Here is a 23,042-nt window from a genome sequence, read left to right as displayed (position 1 = left end):
GTTCTTCTCAATGAACACAGCTGCAAAATCTACAACAAGCTCATTTGTCCCGCTCATTTTAAGCAAAGATGTGTTTTTTCCTGAGGTAAAAACTCAGTTTCCTGTTTCTGTCAGAGCCAAGCAAGTTTCAGAAGATAAGTCTTAGCTCAGCTCAGACACAATTCTTGAGTTATGTCTCTTCAGATTGTTTGCATCCGTCCTTTACTTCCTCCTTTTCTATTTTCCTTTCTTGTTCTCTAACTCATAACATTATTGTCTTTCTAGCTGCAAGTTCAGAGTGATGCTAATAGCAATTACTTAGAAATGTGCTGTCTCAGCTGTAAGCTTTGCTGATGCTTGATTTCATAAAGTCAATGCATGGTGCCATTACGTCCAAGATTTCTGTTCCAAGTTTATTGATTCTCTAAGTGGGTCTATGAATGATACATAGACACACATGCAGACACCCTATTTGCAACCAAATGTTTTCATTCAGATATCAGTGGGGAACTGTCTCAGCTACATAGTCATGGTCACCTTAATAGTGTCTGAGCAGATGATTGTCATGCAACTTGGTGCTCATTAGGATGGAGAGAGGAAACGTCATATGGTGGATTCCTGCTGGGCTTGTAAATAATAGCCATCTACAGCTGCAGTGTGGAAAAGAAACAGCTTTCACTGCTCTGCAATTACCAGAATGATGGTTTGGCTAAAAAAGCTATGTGATTGCATTCTCCTGGTCTTTGGAAAGATGGCTACACCACTAGGGAGCTTATAGAAGTGGTTGAGGTTTTTTATACTAATGCATAAAATGCTTTAAAAAAATCAAGCTTACGGTTTGTACATGAGGGATGCTAAATCAGAGGGGAAAAGCCATTAATTTACACTGAATCAAGCTATTGCTTTTTGACATTGTCAAGTACGCAAAACACCCTACAAAGAAATTTGTTAAAAACATAAAGCATGCATTAAATTGATCAAAAGTGACAGCAATGACATTTTTAATGTTACAAAAGATTTGGATCTCAAATAAAGAAAAATAGATTTTCTATTTAGCAAAGAATCCTGAAAAAAAAAATATGATATGGTTTTCATGAAAATATTTCTGAATTAAAACAGAATTTTAAAATAAAAAAACTGTTATAGTAAACTGTAATATTTCACAAAATTACTATTTTACTTTATTTTTGATCAAATAAATAGAGCCTTAGTGAGCATAAGAAATTTCTTTAAAAAAAACTTACTGACACTAAACTTTTAAATAGTAGCATAACATGTGTAAAATACATACAAATATACTGTTATCATATTCACAAGTCTGCCCCAGAGGCCTCTCCTGTCCACGAGTCTGCCACAGAGGTGGCGGAATCCACTGCAGAACCTCCCGAGGTGGCGGCGTCCGTTTCTGAACTCTCTGCCTGTCCTGTCATGGCCACGTAGGCTGTTCATGAACTCACACTCTGCCCTGTCACGGCCAAGAAGGCCATTCATGAACTCACAGTCTGCCCTGTCATGACCATGGAGGCCGTCCATGAACTCTCTGCCTGTCCTGTTACAGCCGCAGAGGCCGCTGTTAACCTCTCTGTGCTCTCTGTTCCAGTCCCGCCTGATCTGCCTTGGTCTATACCTGCTTTGCTGTGGTGGTCATCTGTTCCACTGTGGGGATCTTTGCTCCTGTATGCTCTGCTGAGGTGGTGGTCCTCTGCTCCGCTTTGGCTTCCTGCTCTGCCTGCTCCGCCATGGCTTCCTGCCCTGCCCTACCAGCTCCATCATGGCTTCCTGCACTGCCCGCTCCACCATGGCTTCCTGCCCTACCTGCCCTGTCCTGCTAGCTCCGCCATGGCTTCCTGCCCTACCTGCTCCGCCATGGCTTCCTGCTCTGCCTGCTCTGCCATGGCTTCCTTCTCTGCCTACTCTGCCATGGCTTCCTGCTCTGTCGGCTCCGCCATGGCTCCATGTTCATGTTTTCATGTCTTTTATTTTGGAGTTTAGTCATGGTCCCTGTCTAGTCATGTGATTCCCTTGCCCTAATGTTATCCTGCTATTGGTTCTTTGGTTCATGTGTCACGTTATCATTGGTTGTGTAAGTCATGTGCACTGACTCTCATTGGTTGGTTCTTGTTATGTGACCCTTGTTGTTTGATATAAATAGAACTCATTTTGCCATTGTCCCTTGTCGAGTATTGATGTTGTAACCTGCTTTCGGTGTGTCAAGTCTGTTCATGCCAAGTCAAGTCTGTTCAAGTCTATTCATGCCAAGTCAAGTCTATTCATGCCACGTCAAGTCTTTCTTCGTTTGTTTGGATGTTTTGATTACTTTGGAATAAAGTTGCACTTGGGTTCCTAAACTCGCCTTCAGTGGACTGCTTGTTACACACAAAAAACACAGCAAAAATAACTCACATTTATATATAGGTTGGGAGTGTTGAGTATTGTGGACGTTATAAGTATTCATATCTTTGTGAAGTATTTTTTCTTTCCTGTGTTTATAACTTTTTAAATATGGATATTTTTCTTACAAAAACGTATTGTTTCACTACAGGAGGCCTTTATTCCCCCTCGGAGCCATGTGAGGCACGTTTTATTACAGATGCATGCTTTATTTGACTACTTTTAGACTGTTGAACAAAAACACCCGCCTACTCCCATTGTAACGCTCGGAAGAGCCAGGATAATTTTTAATATAACTACGACTGGATTAGAAAGAACAAAGTCATATACACCTAGGATGCATTCAGGGATGCATTAATTTTTTGGTGAACTAACCCTTTAAATTTCTAAGATAAATAGAAATTAATGAAACAAAAGGAATAGCTCCAACAAAAAAGCACCAAAAATACCACAGTATTACCATACGGTAATCATTCAGGACTATGGTGTGTATATCAAAGTTCTGTGGTACTACCACAGTGCTTTTTAAGAGGGGTGGAAAGGTTAAATTACTACAGGTTGTGGAAGTTGCTTCCTGGAAGTGTAAGTTCTGGACTTTTCCATCCATTACACCCTCACAGACAGGAAAAAACACTGAAGAACAACTGATATGTGAGGATAATTATCTCTGCACAATCTAGATTGTTTTTCCTATAAACATCCAAACAAAGAGGGTGTATGCAAGTGTTTGCATTGCAATCTTAGTATGGAACATGCATTTCAGACATCTGTAGGGTCTCGAAAGGGACGTGCGTGACACTTAACCAGACTGATAGCTTGTCCGCGCACATGTGATCACGTCTGCCCCTTTAACCATGCAGAAAGCAGCACGTCGACAGCCCTCCTTCTCCGGGCGCATTCAGGTTGTGTACATTATTCCCAGGGCTGAATAAACATTTAGCCCTCATCCAAGCGTGATTAAACGCTCTTACATAAACCAGCCATTTATACTCCCTTCTATCATAGAGAATAGAGCTTAGGTGTCAGAAAGAGGCATATAATCTCCAAGGCAGGAGAGTCAGGCTGGTATAGTGAAAGAAGGAGAGGGTGGGAGGAAGTCACATATGGGTTTAAGCATCTCAATCTGCCTACAGCTTTCTCCTAATGTGATTTATATTTAAGGAGGAGAGCCCGAAGCTAATGCCCAACATTAAAATTATATTTGCTGAATTAGAGTAGCATTCGAAATCAGCTACACATAACCACAGGGTACTGTCACTTCGAGACGGTCATCTTTGCTGGTGAAAGTAAGTACACTGCCATTATTCACTTAAGAGGTGTTTTATTCTCTTTCCATGGATTATTTTTTTTTTTGACTGACACTGCAGTCGTCTTGGAGTTATATTGGCGTAGTGTTATGCAAAGTAGTTTTCTACACTGTATACATGCACTATTCACAGTTAGACATGATTAACTTATTCTGTGAGCAATAATAGTTGGGTTTCAATGATAAAATTAATAGTTTATTAATAGTCATTTGATATAAACATGATAAGGCCAACCACTCAATATTTAGGGTTAAAACTGTTTTAGTACAGAAATAAAGTAAATTCAAATTTATTATTCTTTCTTTCTTTGACATTTCTTCAGGGAAGCTGGATTATTCAAATGGCAACATCCCTAACTAACAGCTATTTCAGAAACTTTGCAGCCTTTACATGGCTTGCACGGTTTGGCACGACTTCAGAATGATGTCTGAGGTTAACTAAGATGATCCTAAGTGAAGGTAGAAAGCACATACTCTGGTTAAGAGGAAGAATATCCATTACATAAGCACTGGAGATTAAACTAGAGGCATCTGAACTATGCCAGAGCCCCGCAGAGTCAAAACGATCATTAAAAAGCACACGGAGAAAGCTTTAAAGTATTGCGTTTTACATAAATTTACACAATTTTAGATTGAAAACAGATTTGTAAATTTTTTTTTATTGTATAGATTATTTTCCAGCTGCCATTTAACACATCATATTTTACTTAAAGTTGAACCCGCTACTGCAACTTTAAAGATGGAGTTCACACAAATAACAAAATTGTGTCATTATTTACTTACCTTTATGTCGTTCCAAACCTGTATGACTTTATTTCCTCTGTGTAACAGAAGAGAAGATATTTTGAATAACTGTACTTGTCCCTACAATGAAAGTCACTGGGATCCAAAACAACTCTGCCCCACTGACTTTCATGGTATAGACAAAAAAAGATAAAGGTTTGGATTGACATTGGACTGAGGGTGAGTAAATGATGACAAAATTTTGGGGTGAACTATCATTTTATTAGCAGACACTTCCATGACTGGCTGAAAATGCTGAAAGACAAACCAAAAAGGAAGGTAGAGAAACGCAGGGTGTCCCTAGTCAAAATCTCACTGTTGAACAGAGGAAGGAATGTTTCTGTGCAACCCCCAGGGTTTCATCCACCCACGTGCTGCACCAAAACCCCCCCTGAACACATGGCACCCTGTCTTACATGTAAACATGCTCCATCTAATGCATACATGCCGTTTCTCACTGCTCGATAATCGCATGAGAGGGGGAGTGAGATGAAAAGTGTGAGGGGAAGCCGTAACCAGGAGAAGTGACAGACATCTGTTGCTCCAGCTGAGCGTGAGCAGAAGAAAAGAAGTGAATCCCCCCGACACGCATGCAATGCAATACACTGACACTCAATAATCACTTCAGAGACTAGGTAGATGAGCAAATATGGAATGCGAGAAGCATTGAAGAACATCATAGAAAAAATAAGAAAATCAGAACACCAGTGTAGGAGAAAGACACCAAGAATAGCATTCAAACAAGTTGCAAACTCAAAGCATAGTAGTAGTTTTCTTATCCTTCATCTCTGTAATCAAGTCCACCATGACAGTGTTAAAGTCACTGACCTCTGACCCGGGCATAACAGCAGCCGCACTTTGCCAGGACTTTTCGAAACAAGTGGTGGCAGGCGCAGCCCCGATGGTGGTGGCCCCCCTTCATGGTCTACCCCAGTCGCTGACCACAAGATTAGCAGGCATGGGCATGGCACATCACATGCGCACGTTCACACTGGGGATATCCCTGTAGCGGTAATTCCAAAGAGGTGTGTGGGAGAACCTCAAAACAAATCCCAAGAGGAGTGAATGTCCTGCTAGTCTGTTAGAGAATCATACACCGTCCAGATGTCCAGTCTCGGGCTGTCACTGCACAAGATGAGTCAACGGCAGGCAAAAGCACAGCTCAGTCTCCCTGTTTTCCCTCCCTCCTGCTCTCACTGTCTGCTCAAATGACAGACTGTAAGACTGCCAGAGAGAGAGAGTTAGAGCGGGCGAGAGAATGAGGGGGGTGAGGGGGTGGAGTTAGCAGCTCGACTTGCTGGCTATTCCAGGATACAGCTCCCACTCCCCCTATTATCCCCTTCATCTTGCATTTAAAATCTCTTCACAAAATTCTCTCTCTCTCTGATCTCCTTTCTATTCAACCATCTGTCTTGGACTTTTTTTAGCACATAATTTTAGAAGATCTCAGACGCCTGGTCCTAATTCGAACCCTCATGAGTCACATCCAAGATAAACAAGGTGGAAAATAAAATCTGAAAGTGAGCTTGATTGCATGTTGTAATTATTTCAGGAATACCGGACTAATAGAGATTCTCTCACTACAACTACCTCCACTCAGAGAGGCGTTCACAGACCTGCTGGGACGAGGAACTGGTGTGCTGTGTTTACTGTACACAGGGTTTACAGAACACGAGGGTGCCGGGATAAAGATAGTTGCTGTTTGATTAGTTTTGAAAGTTACAGGCCTGGGAAGACACACAGAGTTGGGTGTGGTGAATGCAGATATCATGTTTCAAATAGTATGTTTATAGGTTTTGATCATATGTGACTGTGTTTATGTATCTTGAAGGCTATGATACAAGGTGGTGAGTGTGAGTTTGTGTGCCTGTCACCTCTGACTGAATGTTCTGTTGCAGCACTGGTGACTTACAATCTCATTTTAACACAATCAATGTGGGATTGTTATTGAGGTAAAACTGGCCTAAGGGCTTTCCCTACCAGACATAACCAGTAGTAAAGGCCAGTTTTATTAGCAATAATAATTAGGATTGTTGTAAGATTATGAGTTGTTTACCAATCCTAAACTACCTGAGTACCCCAAACTTTCACAAACTGTCCAATTTTAGCATATGAGAGAATAGTTCAAACTGTTGAATGATAAATCTGTGAACTGAAGACACTATTATTTTTGCTGTTTGTTTTAAAACACTTGTGACTACAAGAGAAGATCTACACAATCACATATAATCAAAAAAAAAAGCAATATTTAAACTTAAAAGAATAATTATATTATACACAATAAATAAATAAATCATAAGCACAATTGCCACAAAAATGCATAAATATATTTTACAGAAAATTTAAATAACTCCTGATAAATCCATAAAAGATGGATTCAACCTGGTTACTTTTACTACACTCTAAAAAATGCTGGGTTAAAAACAACTCAAACTGGGTTCAATATGGACAAACCCAGCGACTGGGTTGTTTTGAACCAGCAGCTGGGTTAAATGTTTGACCAACCTGCTGGGCAGTTTTATTTAACTCAGCTATTGTTTAAAAATCACTATATGGCTGGCTTTGAACGAACCCAAAATAGGTTGGAAATTACAAATCAGATGCATAATTACTAGAGGCATGACTAATAATCAAACGGTGAACATTTATTAATAAGCAGTTTAATAAATGTTCATAATAAATGTTGATTTCATGTTGATGAAATTTTTAAACAATAGTTGAGTTAAATAAAACTACCCAGCTGGTTAGGTGAAACATTTAACCTTACTGCTGGGTCAAAGCAACCCAATCGCTGGGTTTGTCCATAATTAACCAAATTTGGGTTGTTTTAAGTGAAGTGTGTTTTAGTGTAATCTCATAGATATGTTAATGTATAGAAGACATTAACATTAACCTGGGGTTTAGAGATGTACAATATAAAATCTTTAAAGCTGATGGCCTAAGATTAAAACCAAGATGAAAGCATAATGTATGAAGAATGTGAAATATAGCTAGAACAAAATAACCCAAGAATGACCCTGGGTTGAAGGGATAGTACACCAAAAAAATTAAAAGTCTGTCATCGTTTACCCACCCTTATTTCATTCCAAACATCTATGAATTATTTTGAGAAATGTCTCAGTGTTTTTTTTTTTTTTTCATACAATCTAAGTCAATGGTCACCAAAACTGTTTAGTTAACAGCATTCTTCAAATATCTTCTTCTGTGTTCAGAAGAAGATAGAAATTTGAAAAATAAGTAAATGATGACAGAATTTTCAACTTTCTTTGAACTATCCCTTAAAGAGTGTCAAGTGTGAAAAGCTCTATAAAGAGACAAGGCGCGTGTAAGCAAAATGTGTGTTGGAATGTGATGCTAATGGTGAAGAGGAGCAGGAAATGGAGTGCAGGCCTCTTCTAGAGTACATGAGCAGCTGGGGATTTTGCTGAGTTTGTGTGTGTGTGTGTGTGTGTGTGTTTGTGTGTGTGTTGATGGAATTAGTCTCTCTCCAGAGCCCAATTACCCAGTGTCTATTCCAGAAAAGCAGAGAGGCTCCATATAAGTGCGATACAGCCAATGAGAATGGAGAATTCACTAAAGAAGCCAACAAACATTTCCCTCACCAGGAAGATAAAACATCAGAACTGAGATGACCACATGCAGAATACACACAATGCATCAAAGTCAAACCACCTGTTTTGTATATAAAATAATTTACAGTTAAAACTTTCATTACAGGCACAAAATATCTTGCATGTAAGACAGTAAGTGCATTTGCATGCTATTCAACAATTTGGTTTCAGTCAGATTAAAGCAATAATTCATATTTTTTGGACACTTTAGTCAATCATTCCAGTTCAAAGGCAGACTATCAGACTTAGACAATGTGACTGTAGATTGGCTTTGTTCAGCATTATACATATTAATCAGATTACCATTAGCCTCAGCATTGTGTGCTTGCTCTGAAAGACAGAGATGACGTGTGACATACATTATTAATCCTAAAGTATTTGTTAACGCATAATGTCATATTTGGACAGACAGATGGAAACTGTAGCTTGACTATTCAAAACCTACTCTGGCTCCCTTATAAACCTGCATGTAAACAACTTAGTCGGCCCATCACTGTCACTCCTGTCACCTTAAATCGACAACTCTCATTGCAAACGAATGACATTACCTTGTTACCGCAAAATTGCTGTCAGCCCCTTAACACCTCCACCAGGTTGCAGTGTTGTAAACCGCAACACATCACGCTGTTGTCTGCCTGTGACGTGAATGGCAGAGGATTTTACTTGCAAGAATAAAGCTGCATTTTCTCTCTTATAATCCAACTACAAAAAGAACAAACAGTATTTTGATTTGGCTAAAAGGAAGACAAGTTAAATTGAAACCGAAAAAGCCATTTCAAAGGCACACCATAGAATGCAAAGATTAATGCCACACATCAAACAAGCAGTCCTGTCCTGTTTTTGTTCCTTCTCACTTCAAGTGTACACTGATGACCACAGCAAGAGAAAGGGAGTTGCATGGCTATGACAACAAGTAGCTTGCATGGTGATGTTTGTGTACGATCACGAGTCAAGTTTTCTCTCTTCCCCGCTAACCAGTTTGCGTTCTCTCTTTGCAATACTTGAGGAAATTAACCATGACAGGAGTGCAAATTTAGTTAAGCTGTTCTGAGCGCTTGTTTTGTTTGCTCTTCCAGATGAGGTACAGCATGTTGTTTCTTTAAAGGCATGCAAGTGAATCATTTCGGAGGCAGATACCTCCCTCAAAACCAACACAGTGTACAGTATAGCTGCCTAAACAGGTACAGGGAAGAATGTAATCTTTTGCACTGTATTTACTTTGTAAAAAAAAACTAATTTATATCTCAACCATGTGACCTTATGATAAATAAGGAGGCGCACACTAAAAGCTTATGCTGTCAGTATAGATTGCATTAACATCTCTGATCAGTAGAGGGAGTGTATACTATGTGCCTTGGCAAGTCTTTACCCCTCTAAAGTATCTTTCTCTGTGATTTGTGGACACTGAGAAACAGGCTTTTCATTGGCCTTTCTAAGAGTGTCTGATGAAAATATGCACTGATAAACGCACTTTTATCCTGTATTTTATGCATTTTTACAGCAAAATACAATCATTTTAATATTAATATATCTTAATTACTAATCATAACATAATTATACATATTCATATAATTTTCTAATGATATATATTATATATGAGTAATATTTGAGTAAGAAAAATATAAAAATAGTGCTATAAACATTAACTTCACTGACAACTATTTAAATATAAAAAAATTTTTTATTTAAACATATTAATAAAATAAAACAAATACAACTCTAAGGTAGAAACCACTAAGGTAAGCTGCTCACTCAATTGTCCCATTGAATTTTCATATAATTTCTGATTGAAAATACAATAATGTAATGTCTGGTTAACCAATAGACAGGCTTTTACAGTATCTTATTTTTCTGTTAAACTTACAAGAATGTGCATGATCTGAAAGGCACTTTCCTAGTCTACAACACAATTTTAAGGTTGTAATAAATCATGTCTGGCATTTGAATATTGTAATATTCATCACAGATACATCTTAAAATTCCATGGCAACAGGGTAAAATAACCAAAGAAAGAATGTGAGATGAATAGTGCATTAAAACCCATAGAAGCCTTTTTTATCTTCTCATTCCTCTTCCTCTCCCTCTGTTCTTCCCTCACCCTTTCCTGTTTCTGTTTATTTATTTATTCTCCCCACTTCATTGCCTCCATTTATGAGTCTGCCCCGGCACGCACATACTGTATTCAAGCACACACATAAACTCATCCTCACCCATCCTCATACACACTGCATTCAAACATAAGAATATGCAATACAAAACCGCAAATATAATTTTCAAACAGGTTTCCATTCAATAATTCATCAGCAAAACTCACGCAAATGTCATTATTATGATGGGAGGCTCAAAAATGATTTTGTCAAAGATTACATTTATCAATGTCCACTCATATTTAAGTACATGAAATGAAAAATGGATTGACAAATAGCTTAAAGTAGTGTTGGCTCTGCTTACCCACTCCCCTCCAACTTGTTTTTGCACATACTGATGATGATGGATTCTGGCGTTGCTCACTGCATGCTAATTACACAAACAATGGTTCAAGGTCTGACAGCTTTGACAGTGACAGGAGGAACAGTGAAAATGTTAGTAGCAGAGGGTTCAAGGTCAGCAAGTTTAAATATGTAATTATGCAATCATGCAATGACCAATACAGCTGTCCCAAGTTCGTTTACATCAACATGTATAGATGAAAATGAGGTAAAGTGACTTAGTCTTCTCAATCCCCTTCTCCAACCCATTCTAAATCCTACTGTATAGTGCCTTCACCAAACTGTGTTTTTATTGGGATGTTCAGACCTCTCGAATTCTCATTCTTTCTCTTTCTAAAAGCAGGAGCTCCAATTAAGGCCTGCATGAATAGGCAGCAGTGTGGGAGAACAGGGAGACAGCTGGCAAAAAGCCGGCTGGCTGCAGTGAGCTGGTGTTGTATGCTCTGCACTTTGTTTGCTGGTCTGTCTCCCAACCCCAGCCAAGAGATTGGCCAGGACTCTTACAAAAATATATACAAAAATGTACACATACACACACACACACACATATTCAGATACAAGGGATATGCACCATTTAGAGTCTATCGAGATCAATCTATCTTCAAAACGGAGCCATCAACACAACTTATTCCAATTCAACAGGATGTGGTCAATAAATGAACTAAAAATGAGACACAAATGCACATTTAAATACATGTCATTCATAGACATACATACATACTGTCAACTGTACTGTGTAGATTGATGGGAAACATATAGCGGTGCCTCCCACAATCCCTCTCCTCCTTTGCATACTGTACTTAAACAGATGAACCTCAGCTGAATACTCTCCCCCAGAACACATAAATCTAGCCACTAAAATGTCCTGAGGAGGATTTACAGGATTTTCAAAGATTAGTGATGAGATATTTCAACTTATAGGTTTATACAATATAAACACAATTCTTCTTACCATCTAGACATGCAACTCAGTCCATTCAACAACAAATTAATGCAAAGATTATGTAAGGCATATCTGTTTTAAATTATACTACACACAGACTCCAAACTACTCCTGCTACCATTTCCATATTCTGATGACTAGAACAGCATGCATTTCCTCTCTGTCCTTTATCTCATCCTGGGATTTCTGTTCATAAAATATCAAAGTGTGGAAATGCTATCTGTGGACCAGTTGTGTTCCCTGATACATAAAGAAGCAGATCATTAGGTCTGATCTCTGCAGACCGCTGTCTCTGTCTGCATGAATGCTGTTCTCTCAACCCTGTAGCCAAAAGAGTCAACAATGTCAGGCTACCCTTTTCTCATCTTTAGATCAAAGACTATCTCCCCAGAGAGCTGTTCATCATGAGGACTTGGCTAAGGCATTTGGGGGAAGGTGAAGCAACCTCTGCTCTGATTAATGAGCAACAAAGCAACAGTTAGCACCAAAGAGGCAAAACAAAACAGACCAACGTCCACCACATGATTCCCAGACTCCATCCTAAACCACAGATCTTTCAACAACGGGATACAGCTCACCCAACAGTAACCATATATCAACATCCAGTGGATAAACACAACGCCAAGAAATATACAAACAGCCCTACAGCTTTATGCTGTTCCTGACACAGACTTAAACTGTTCTAGGAGCTGATTGAGAGGATGATGGCTGATGGTTACTGGGTGTGAAGGTTTGGCTTGTGGCCTAGAGGCCAGCAGTCTATCATTGTGTCTCCTGCTCTGGAGCATTAACTCGAGAGAATGTCGGTGCTCCTTATCAACTCTTGTTTTTGGATATATGCTTTGACCTAAATTGGATTTAGTTGTATGTCTTTTCTTTCTATATAGACATCTTTTTTTCTGTTTTATTTTATGCCCATGATGTGCAATGCTCAGAGCCACATATTTTTACCATTTAGAAATGAAACTGAGAATGCATTTTAAATCCAATAGGATTTATGAATTTGAATTGAGGTCGCAAAATGATGAAGATTTGCAATTCAAATGTCATTTTAATTAAGTAGAATTCAGATGAAAATTATAATAAGATAAATTCCTTAAAATCATTGAACTAGAAAGGCAAACTTTGACTAGAATGTTGGCTTGACAAAGCCAAATAAAATGGTTTAAAATTCTTGAAGTTCATAGGTTTTAAAGGGCAGAAAACAGTAGCACAATAGACAGACAGAAGAACAGAAGATGAGTGAAACAGATAGAATGACAGAACTATAGAGTGAATGACAGCTAACAGGCATCATAGATTTTAATATATTCTAAATTGTTATTTGTTCCTGTGATAGCAAAGCTGAATTTTCAGCAGCCACTTCAATCTTCAGTGTCACATGATGCTTCAGAAATCATTATGTGCTGATTTGGTGCTCAAGAAACATTTCTTCTTATTATTAATGTTGAAAACACTGCTTGATATGTTTGTGGAAACTACTAAAACATTTTATTGATGCATTTAGGACAGCATTGAATTGAAATAGAAATCAACGTAAACGTTTGTGCTGTCACTCTTGATTAATTTAGTGTATTCCTGGTAAATAAAAGTATACATTTCTTTTAAGAAAAAACTGACCTCAAACTTTTTTATTGCAGTGTAAATAAAATAATAAATGGACAGAATGAGAGATAAACAACAGAATGATACACAGATAGACAGAATGACCGAACATTATTAGACAGAATGATAGAATGAGCAATAAAACAACCAAATGATATACAGATACTCTAAAAGTTGTTCTGGACCAAGGTGGAAGGACTTACCACTTACCAAAATGCATTGCCTCTTACTTATTTAATTTCAGTAAATGTCTAATCCTGTCATTTCCGATCAATTATCTGTGGGGTGTGGCCAATTCTTTCTCATTAATTTAAAGGATGCCGCTACTTCAGTTCTGAATTTTGGAAGTTAGGTTGGATAATAGACACACTGTAGCAATAAATGTCAATGGTTATGTTCTAATAAAGTTTTGACATGCATTAAAGGGGTCATATGATGCAATTTTCCTTTCTTTTTGGAGGGTTACAAGCTGTTAGTGAATAGATAAGATCCCTAAAGTTGCAAAGACTAAAGTCTCAAATCCAAAGAGATATTCTTTACAAAAGTTAAGACTTGTCCACGCCTTCCTAAAATTTTAAACACACCCCCACATCTCTACATCACTGTGTGGGAAGATTTGCATAACACCACCAAAATGTTCATGCAAAGAAAGAAGGCGTAACTTTAATTCTCACTGTAGTGTTGTTGTTGCCGTGCCACCACGTTGTGGAGAGGCTGTGTGTTTCATCGTGAAAGCAAAACTACTTTGTTTGGCCTTCCAAAAGAGGACGACATCTGCTTCACTCATGCCTGGAGCTGATCTGTGCTGGTCGCTGAGGAAATACATCAACTTTGTGCCGTGGATCGCCAGATCGGCTTTCACCGTGGACAAAGTGGAGTACAGCCCGGGGTTGTCAAATGTGGTTGCCGCTCTCTAGCCCGCCGTGTGTACACTGTGTGTTTCGTTGTGAAAGCGAAACTACTTTGCCTTCCAAAAGAGGACACAACTAGAAATCAGTGGTTAAGTTGTATTTATAACACTGTTCCAGAACAGTTCAACCCAAATATTCAGATGTGTGCAGCGCATTTTATGGAGGACGAGGACTGTTTCCTGAACCTTCAGAGTAGCCTACAATCCATCTACACACAAAGGCTTTTTCTATAAAGTGGGGCAGTTCCAACTTTGCAAGGACAGTCTGGCACTTCTGACTCAAAGCCTAAGTATGTTTTTTTATATTTATATTTAAAGAATTTGCCACTGATGCATGAGTTTTGAGCAGTGTAGAGTAGTGCTTGTTGTTTGTTGTTTCTCTGATCACAACATGGATTTATGTTTATGCTGCGCGATACGCAACGCATAAAAAGGCAGTATAAGTCAGTATAATCAGTAATTATGTCCCCACTGAATGCAATAAATGCCTTGTTAGTAATGGGTTTTATTGTTTTTGTCTCGTCGTGCCGAGAGACGACATCACAGTATGGTAAGGGGCGTGACATTTCCGTCACACGCTTGAAGTATTCAGCCAATCACAACACACTGGATAGCTGGCCAGTCAGAGCACACATCGTTTTTCAGAACGATGAGCTTTGTAAAACTGATGCGTTTTTGAGAAAGACGGGGCATAGAGGAGCAACAATAATGTACATTATGTGGAAAATAATGTGTTTTTTTAACCTTAAACTGCATAAACACATCAAAATACACCAAAAACAAAACATAATTTTATTTTAATCAACAACACACCACCACATCAAACTCAGTAAAACATATAGACATGAAAACACACACACACACACACTGGGAAACCCTGAGGCAACCACCACCAATTTTCCCCAGTGTGGCAGTGCAGCTCCAAAGCTGTGGTAACAAAGGCCCTTTTAAGGTTGGGACTCACTTAGCCTATGGGTCACTTGGGAATTCTGACACCACATTCCCCCAGCTGTGTGTTGTTGTTTTTTTAGTCTAAGGGGTCTTTATAATGGGCCAACTTATGAATGGATGAAATTTTCTTGCAGAACAAACCATATATTGAGGATTTTTGAGATACACCGCTACATAATGTTTTTTGTCAAATATCAGCACCCCAAAAATCTTTGTTTGCACAGCAAGCATCTTCTACTGCAGCGATGAAAGCATGATTATTTTTTTGAATGCATGAGAAAGATACATCAGCAACACACGACAGAGCCAAACAGCTTTGCTGTAACTAAATAATGAATGAAGAAAATGAATAAAATAATTACGAACAAAAAATACTGCGCTAGAGTTATGAGACTCAGCCTTGAACTCACATGAACCACTAAAAACGAATAATACAAAAATGATATACCACAAATAATTCTCAGTGCACTGCAATATTAAAAAGTGAAATATTTCTCAAGATTTAAAGCAAATTTATCTCAGCACAGGGATCTGGTTATGTCACTTACTATCTGAGGTCATAGGCCCAGGAAACTGTTAATGTGAGCCATTTACCTTGGAAAAATCTGCTCTAGCTGCCTCCTTTTGTTGCGGATTTCCAGCATTCAACCAGACAAAAGAAAAGAATTGAAGGGCATACATATCGTTTTGAACATTTGTGTCATCATCCACAGTCAACCCTGTTATGAAAGAGCTACATGACATGCTTCAAGACTCCTAGAGTGGAAAGTGAAGCTTGAGGATTTAGTGAAGACTTGCGGGCTTCTATCCAATTAAAATGTCCTGAATGGACTGCCGGACATAAGCTTTTGGTAAGGAAGAGAAGAAAATGGTGTAAAAAAAAGAGGGTGAATGTGTGCAAGCTACACGTCTGCATGTGATTTAGTGAATGCTGGCACTGTCCTGTGATTCCACTGAAGTTGCTAAACGGCATCTTGTTTCTAATCTTTAACAGATGGGTGATCTCCTGTGCCTCCAGCTCTTCTAGTACTGCAGGGGCCTCTTTAGCCATAGACAAAGCAAGGAATGGAAATTTCACTTTGAGCCCTTCAGATCTTATTGATGGGGAACTGAAAAGTATTAACTCGAAGAGACGGCATCTTACAAAATGGCTAAAGCTCTTTTGAGAACTTATTTGGTTAAACAGGCTGCTATTAAAGCAACAGTTGACCCAAAAATAAAAATTGTGTCATTGTTAACTCACCTTCATGTCATTCCAAATCTAATAGAATTTCTTCTGTGAAACACAAAAGCAGACAAATGAATGATGTCTTCCATTCGCTATTTTCAACAGGATTCAATTGTATGTTCTGAAGCCCTTATGAATAGCTTTGAAAGAGAAACTGATTTGAAGGTGTATGTACATAAGGTATATATATATATGTGTATTTATGGATGGCAGAGGGTGAACACATTTTCAGCAAATTTCATTTTTGGATGAACAATTCCTTTTAATCATTATTCACTTGAAGCGTACTTTGGTATGTTCATGAGAGAAACAGTAATATCTAATTTGTAAACAAATCATTCTTTTGATTTAATTCTTCTTAAATAATCAGTGCACAAAACCAGTCTGAATGACTCACTGATCCAATTGGCCTGGACTGATCTGCACTGTTATCATAAGTAGATCATAGAGACCACTGGTGCCAATGCTTTCTATGATCTACTTAGCCTTATGATGCTTTTGGGAAACACAGCTCTGGTTACTTAATCCATTTTGGTAATAGAGACACGGTAGTGAATGGTTCACTGGAAGACAAGATTGTCAGTGAATAGTGTGTTCTGCAGCTACTGTACAGCTGCAGAAGACTTGTAATTTAGCGCATGGAGTCATTGATTACTTTTGGTGTTTATGACACATAATGGTGCTTTTACATCCTTTTTTGAAGCTTGAAAGCTTTAGTCCTCATTCAGTGTAATTGCAAGTGCTACAATCTCTTCAGAACTTGTCTTGTGCTCCAAGAATGTTATACAGGTTTAGAATGACATAATGGTGAATAAATGACATGCAAAAGAGTTTTCATTCTGGGGTGAATTATCCTATTGAGAAGTAGTCATTTCGGTCATCACTTATGAATTTTGGTTTACAATTTTTTGTTTTCATTCACAGCATCGAAGTAAACAAAATAAGTAAACTTACATAAGTTTAAGAAGCAACCCTGATTAAATGGGCCCTGGTGCTTGCTCTTGGTATGTCTTAAACTAATATTTAGAAGCTACAGCTTTGACACTGCAATTCATCTAAGCAGTCTAATTTGCGACAAACATCCTAGGCCTCGTCCTGAACAGTTAGTGATTTGGCTACATGTCACATACCTCAGTATTCAGCACCCATCCAACTACAAAGCTCTTTTTTGTTCTGATGAACTCAATTTAATGCGTTTACCTCCAAATAATCATAGCTACAACAAGTAGTGCATTTTGCTGACATTGGCCAAAGCCAGGCAACTGGGTCTCCCATCTGGTAGCTGTTCAGAGCAGTGTTTCATCCAGTTTTTGTCATGGAAGATTAGCAAAGATCGTTTCCTCTCTATAACTTGATTAAATAAGTTTGATTATCAGTTCAGGCAGTAACGTTACAGGGTGTGGTTCATTAAAAACCTGCTTAGGCCTGTGACAGAGCCGATCTGATAACAGCTCTGTTACCTGAATTTATCTACACCTAACATAAATTCACTCACAGCCAAAACACATCATTAGCCTTATTTATCCCTTCAGAGTTTCACTGTTGGACTGCAGTTAAAATAATAATCCATATAAAAAAAAAAAACTGTCATTTTCCAGCTGTAATTGAATCCAGCTGTCAACAAATATATGACCATGCAGGCCATGATGATATTCACCGCAACAGTAAACATATTTCAATAAACAAAAAAATTAATAATGAGTAACTTTCATGTAAGACATAATATCACCAGTGAATATGTATAGTTTTGCTGCATTAACAAGAGTAGGCCCTACTGAACGAAAAAAAACGGGATTGATTGTTGCTCAACTTTAAGCAACACATTACTGGCATTTATTTCCAGAATGTAGCAGTATGTTTGAATAAAACTGTTGATTGAATGATTCAGTGACTCACTCATGTCAGTTGTTTCGTTTCTAAATGAATCAGTTTGTTTGAAGGAATCGTTTGAATGATTCAGTGAGTAACTCATAATACACTGTTACTTGTCACCACCTACTGGCGTTGTTGTTAAAGTCTTGTTCTAAGAAAAAGCAAAACGCATAGTTAAACTATGTGAAGTATGTACGTATGATTTACTTTGACTTAAATGTAAAACACGTCTTAAAGCTATTGTTATAGATGTGAAAAGGGAAAAATAATGAATCCATTAAGTATTTATTTATTTATTTATTTAGGCAGTCATTAAATATTGCACAGTCATTAAATATTGCACAGTTGGACAAAATTATTTTAAATTATATTTTATTCAGATTGTTATTTTTCCATGTTTTATTTCAAATGTCTGAATTTTTAAACATCTTTAGGCACATATTCTTAGATTAGAAGGTTGAAGGAGGTTTAAGATCAACTGCATCGCTGTATTATTGGTATTATTTAGTTTTATTTATTTATTCATTTATTTTTGTTTTTGTTTTTTTTAGATGCTACATCTTCATAATCAAGGATTTCCAGGTCAAGGGCTGGAGAAACAAGGTAACATCCGAGTACTGAGAATGATTGTTTTCAAACAGGTTGCTTATACACCCCGTCTTCCATTGGTTAAACTAACAGGTAGTCCAGCCCCAAACCCATGACATTGGTTCAGCCACTGTTACTAATATTCCACAAATGGAACGGTCAAACAAACAGATCAATGTTTTCATAGCGCCACAGTGTTTACGCTTTTCAGGGAAAGCAAACTACACCTTTAAATCTTCGGTGAAATTATTTTCAGCCCATGCTGAAACCATTATAATTTCATGTGAGCACCCAAAACATGCTGATAGTGTTAACTGCACTTGTAAATATTTGGCAAACCCTAAACACTGTAGGCCAGAATGTTTGTTTGTACTGCGGGTTGAGTGAAGCAGAAAGACGCCTTTTTCAGCCCATAATAAGGATATCACTCTGTCATTAAGCATATTGCACAGATCAAAACAACTCATGATATCACATGGAAGTGAGGCGTAGTTCAAACAGAAATGATATAGCTGTTTTAAACAGGAACATGGCCTTACGTCAACATCAACACTGGCATACACTCCTTTGTTACTCAAGGTCAAGATTGCGCCAAGTCAATCTTCAAACTTCAAACTTCTTTTTTTTTTTTAAATGTGCCTTGGCTCCATATCCATCACATTGGATTTGATGACTGGCAACTCTTTTTGTGTATCTTTAACCTGCTAATAGTCAAGTCAAGCAACATTTTACCAAATATGGCTGTTGTGTCTTACTTGCTCTGTCTCTTCTTCGTACTCTTTCCAGGCTGTCCCGGGACATATCATCCCAATTCAGTCCCTCTGCGTCCCATGGGCGTTGTTTTCCTGTTTTCTGTTCCTGTGTCACACCCAGGTGCTCAATACCCTCTGAGTTCTACGACCAAAGATGGACAGTCACAAATTATACTTGAAATGTGTATTTTCAGCTGTCATATATATATATATATATATATATATATATATATAAACTTTAATAATGATGGGAGATTTGAAAACTACATATTTAATTTTAGATATTAGATATTTGTGACCCTGTCTGTGAAATCCAGGCTAAAGTCTCAAAAGCTTTCACAAAGTTTGATTTCAACCATTAATTTCACTATGATTTTAATCTTTGGCATGGCCTTACTCAGTCTATATAAAAGATAAGGTTACATTTTCACAGAATGTTCTTTACCTTATGAAGGATGATTTCAGAAAACAGTAAATCACAAAATCATGACTTTAAGCTGGATTTTCACAGCCAGGGTCATATTTATTTAATTATTTACTGATTTAATTAATTATTTAATATTTTCACACACAGTCACGCACACACACACACAATGGTTAAAGAATGTTTAAACATGTTTATATTACAGTTTCAGTTTAGTGATGTTTTTGAATGACTTTTCTTATGCCCTCGAAGGCTGCATCAAAATACAGCAATATTGTGCTATTGTGAAGTATTATTACAATAATAAAAAAAAAAAGTTTTAATATATTAAACTGTAATATATTTTGAAAGGCAATTTATTCCTGTGATGGCAAAACTGAATTTTCAGCAGTCTTTACTCCAGTCTTGAGTGCCAAATGATCCTTCAGAAATCATTCTAATATGCTGATTTGGTGTCACTTTTGATTAATTTAATGCATCCTTGCTGGTTTCCTTATAAAGAAAAGCTTACTGACCCCAAATGTTTGAATGGTGTGTATGTGTGTGTACATATACACACATAGATGGACATTTTTGCCCTTTAATTCATCATACATTTAGTATGTTTATAGTGCTGTTCTCTTTGCCCTACCTAGGTTGAGCCATAACAAATACTGAAGACTCCCAATAAAGATTAAGATTTTAGAGAAAAATATTTAAGCTATCCAAAGGTTGACTGTAACTGCAAGATAACAATAATGTTTTGGGGATTCTTTATCCAATAGACTAATAGTGAAATGGGACATTTTTATGTATGTCATATTTACTTTTATGTTCTTAGCAGAAGGTTTCCTACCATCCAGTCTTAACATTCCTCACACAAATGCTTTCCTCCTCAGACTTTATTTTGGCAAGTGTAATGGAACTAAAAACGCAAAAGAGTGGTATTTTAAACCCTCTGCATTGTTGCTCTTAAACTATTTGAACTATCTGAATATATATATATATATATATAAAAAAGTTACATGATTCAGAAAAAAATTATTTGGAAAGCCTTAAAGACCAGTAAACAGCCAATCAGACCTACAGCTTGACAGCTATTTTGAGAAGACGCCATGAGTGTGTTTGTTTATGAGGAGATGTCTTAATCAGCACTAGTTTCCTGTGGCTGCAAGTGCTCTAAATTCCTGCTAAACACCCAGGAGAGTGTCTTTCGTGTGTCACTGCAACCCGCCAGGTCACGGTCTTGCATAGTTTTCTCTGCTTCTCCGTCATTCTCTGACTGACTTCACTCTTTATCCCTCAATTCTTTTCCTATCTGTGATGTGTTTCTCGTTTGATAGATGCCATTGATTTTAAACATGGATGTTCACAAACAAAGGGTCATTTAATTGTTCTATCAACTGTTTTTCTGAAGCTGTACACACGTACTGAGGAAGCACACACTTCACATTTTAAGTTCATCTGTCATTTCTTTTCCTCAAATTTACAACTACACAATCTGGAGCACGTCTGCAAATAGTTCCTTTTTTAAACTGGCTCACATTAATTACAGAACTCACGCCAGTTAGATTGGATGACTGACAACAAGCGTATCCTTCATGCATCTTTTTCTGATTTCACTGAACGTTAATCTTTATCATCTCTGAATAAATAACAGGAACTGCCCCGTGAATTATGATTATGACCATGCTAAGTTACAGTACATTTAAAATGCATGTGAATTGTTCTCCAAACACGCAAAACCAGCTGCCGTTCATTATTTTGAGTTACATACAAATCTTGTTTACATATATGAAAGCAAATGCTACTTAAAATAAAACTTAAAGCCTCTCAAAGCACAAAATGCAAAATTAGGAAAGACATTATTGTGCAATAGTCACATGTGTGTTGCATTAATATTGTTCAACAACTAAGTACAAATGTGAAAGGCAACAGAAGTCACTCACCCACTTCTGATTGGGTATCGCCAGAGATGTCAGCATATCTGCCATAGCACCCAAAATCTGGTCGGTTCGTCCCTGGTTCTTTGGAAGAGACTTCATATTCAAGCAGCCTCTGTCTTTGTCAATCTCCTTGTCGATATTCCCTCCCTCTTTCAAAATCCCTCTGTTTCTTATGGTTTGTCGTGCCAGAGCTGATTCACAGCCCAGCTCCAATTTTTTATGATCCTCTGGAACGCTCTTGCACATAAAAAATGAATTACGGAGGAGGATGGTCTGTTTTTGTCTAGTTTAAAGTGGACGAGAGAGTGCTGTTGCCCAAACTAAAGCGTCTTCTCTGGCTCCTGTCCTTCACACAGGTGGGAAGGTCTTGCTGTGGGTCTCAGTCAGGCCTTTCTCCCCTTCCTCCTAAAGCCAGGGTTGTTCTTGAGAGAGGGTTAACCACACCACAGTAAACTGTAAAGATAGCTTTCTGTTCTTTCTCCTTTCCTTTCCTTTGAGAAAAGTAACTTGTTTTTGCAAGTTCCTTGGCTTTTGGGACCTTTTGTGAACAGAACATCTAACCGCTCATGAGTCAGCCTTTCTGGATTGTCATTGGCTGCGTGCAACTACCACCCCTTCAGCAGACTCCTCTCCACCCTCTCTACATCAATTTCATCTTCTATTGTGCCTCCCTTGCACAACACCACACTGATTCTTAGAACAATCCTCAAGTTTCTGTCCTCCTCCTCTATCTCCTACTTCTTCGTCCTCCTCCTTTTCTTCTTGTACTTTCACCGTCATTCTCTCTTCTTGTTTCCTATCCAGTCTGAATGGATGACACATGGCTTTTGGCATGGTGCAAGCATAAAAAGCAGCAAATAACCCAAATAAGGCAGCTGTGCAGGGCTCAGGGCACCGACACAGAAGCTGTCAGGTATAATTCATAATGGCTGCCCACTTTAAAACTTACAACAAAAGCTTGAGGAGAAGCAGGCTGCCAGAAATTTCTTAACATGAGTCTAATGAAGTGTTTCTCAACTTGTTTGTCCTAATCAGTAAGACTTTTTTTTAAAGAAATTAATATTTTTATTCAGCAAAGATGCATTAAATTGATCTAATGTAACAGTAAAGTCTTACATTGTTACAATAAATTATATATTCAAATAAATAATTAAAATAAACGCTGTTCTTTTTATAGAATGTTAAAGTTTACACAAAAATATCAATAGCAGCACAACTTTTTCAATTGATAATAATAAGCATATTTGAATGATTTCTGAAGGATCACATGACACTGAAGACTGGT

The 23,042-nt window shown here is 37.8% G+C and overlaps 1 protein-coding gene across 1 annotated transcript in view; it reads right to left on the bottom strand.

Moving 5' to 3' along the window:
- Positions 1-22,368, bottom strand: part of LOC109064115 (rho guanine nucleotide exchange factor 25-like) — a 64,019-nt gene extending 41,651 nt beyond the window's left edge. Inside the window, exons 1-2 of the mRNA XM_042750115.1 lie at positions 21,761-22,368; positions 19,412-19,550 (exon numbers count right to left, since the gene is read on the bottom strand). Coding sequence (XP_042606049.1) covers positions 19,412-19,550; positions 21,761-22,003 — 382 coding nt within the window. The 5' untranslated portion in view covers positions 22,004-22,368. The remainder of the gene's footprint in view (positions 1-19,411; positions 19,551-21,760) is intronic.
- Between the last annotated feature and the right edge of the window lie 674 nt (positions 22,369-23,042).

This window comes from Cyprinus carpio, chromosome B23 (genome assembly GCF_018340385.1).
Source record: "Cyprinus carpio isolate SPL01 chromosome B23, ASM1834038v1, whole genome shotgun sequence".
NCBI lineage: Eukaryota > Metazoa > Chordata > Actinopteri > Cypriniformes > Cyprinidae > Cyprinus > Cyprinus carpio.
Note: the sequence above shows the minus strand (reverse complement) of the source record. Positions and strands in the feature narration are given on the sequence as shown.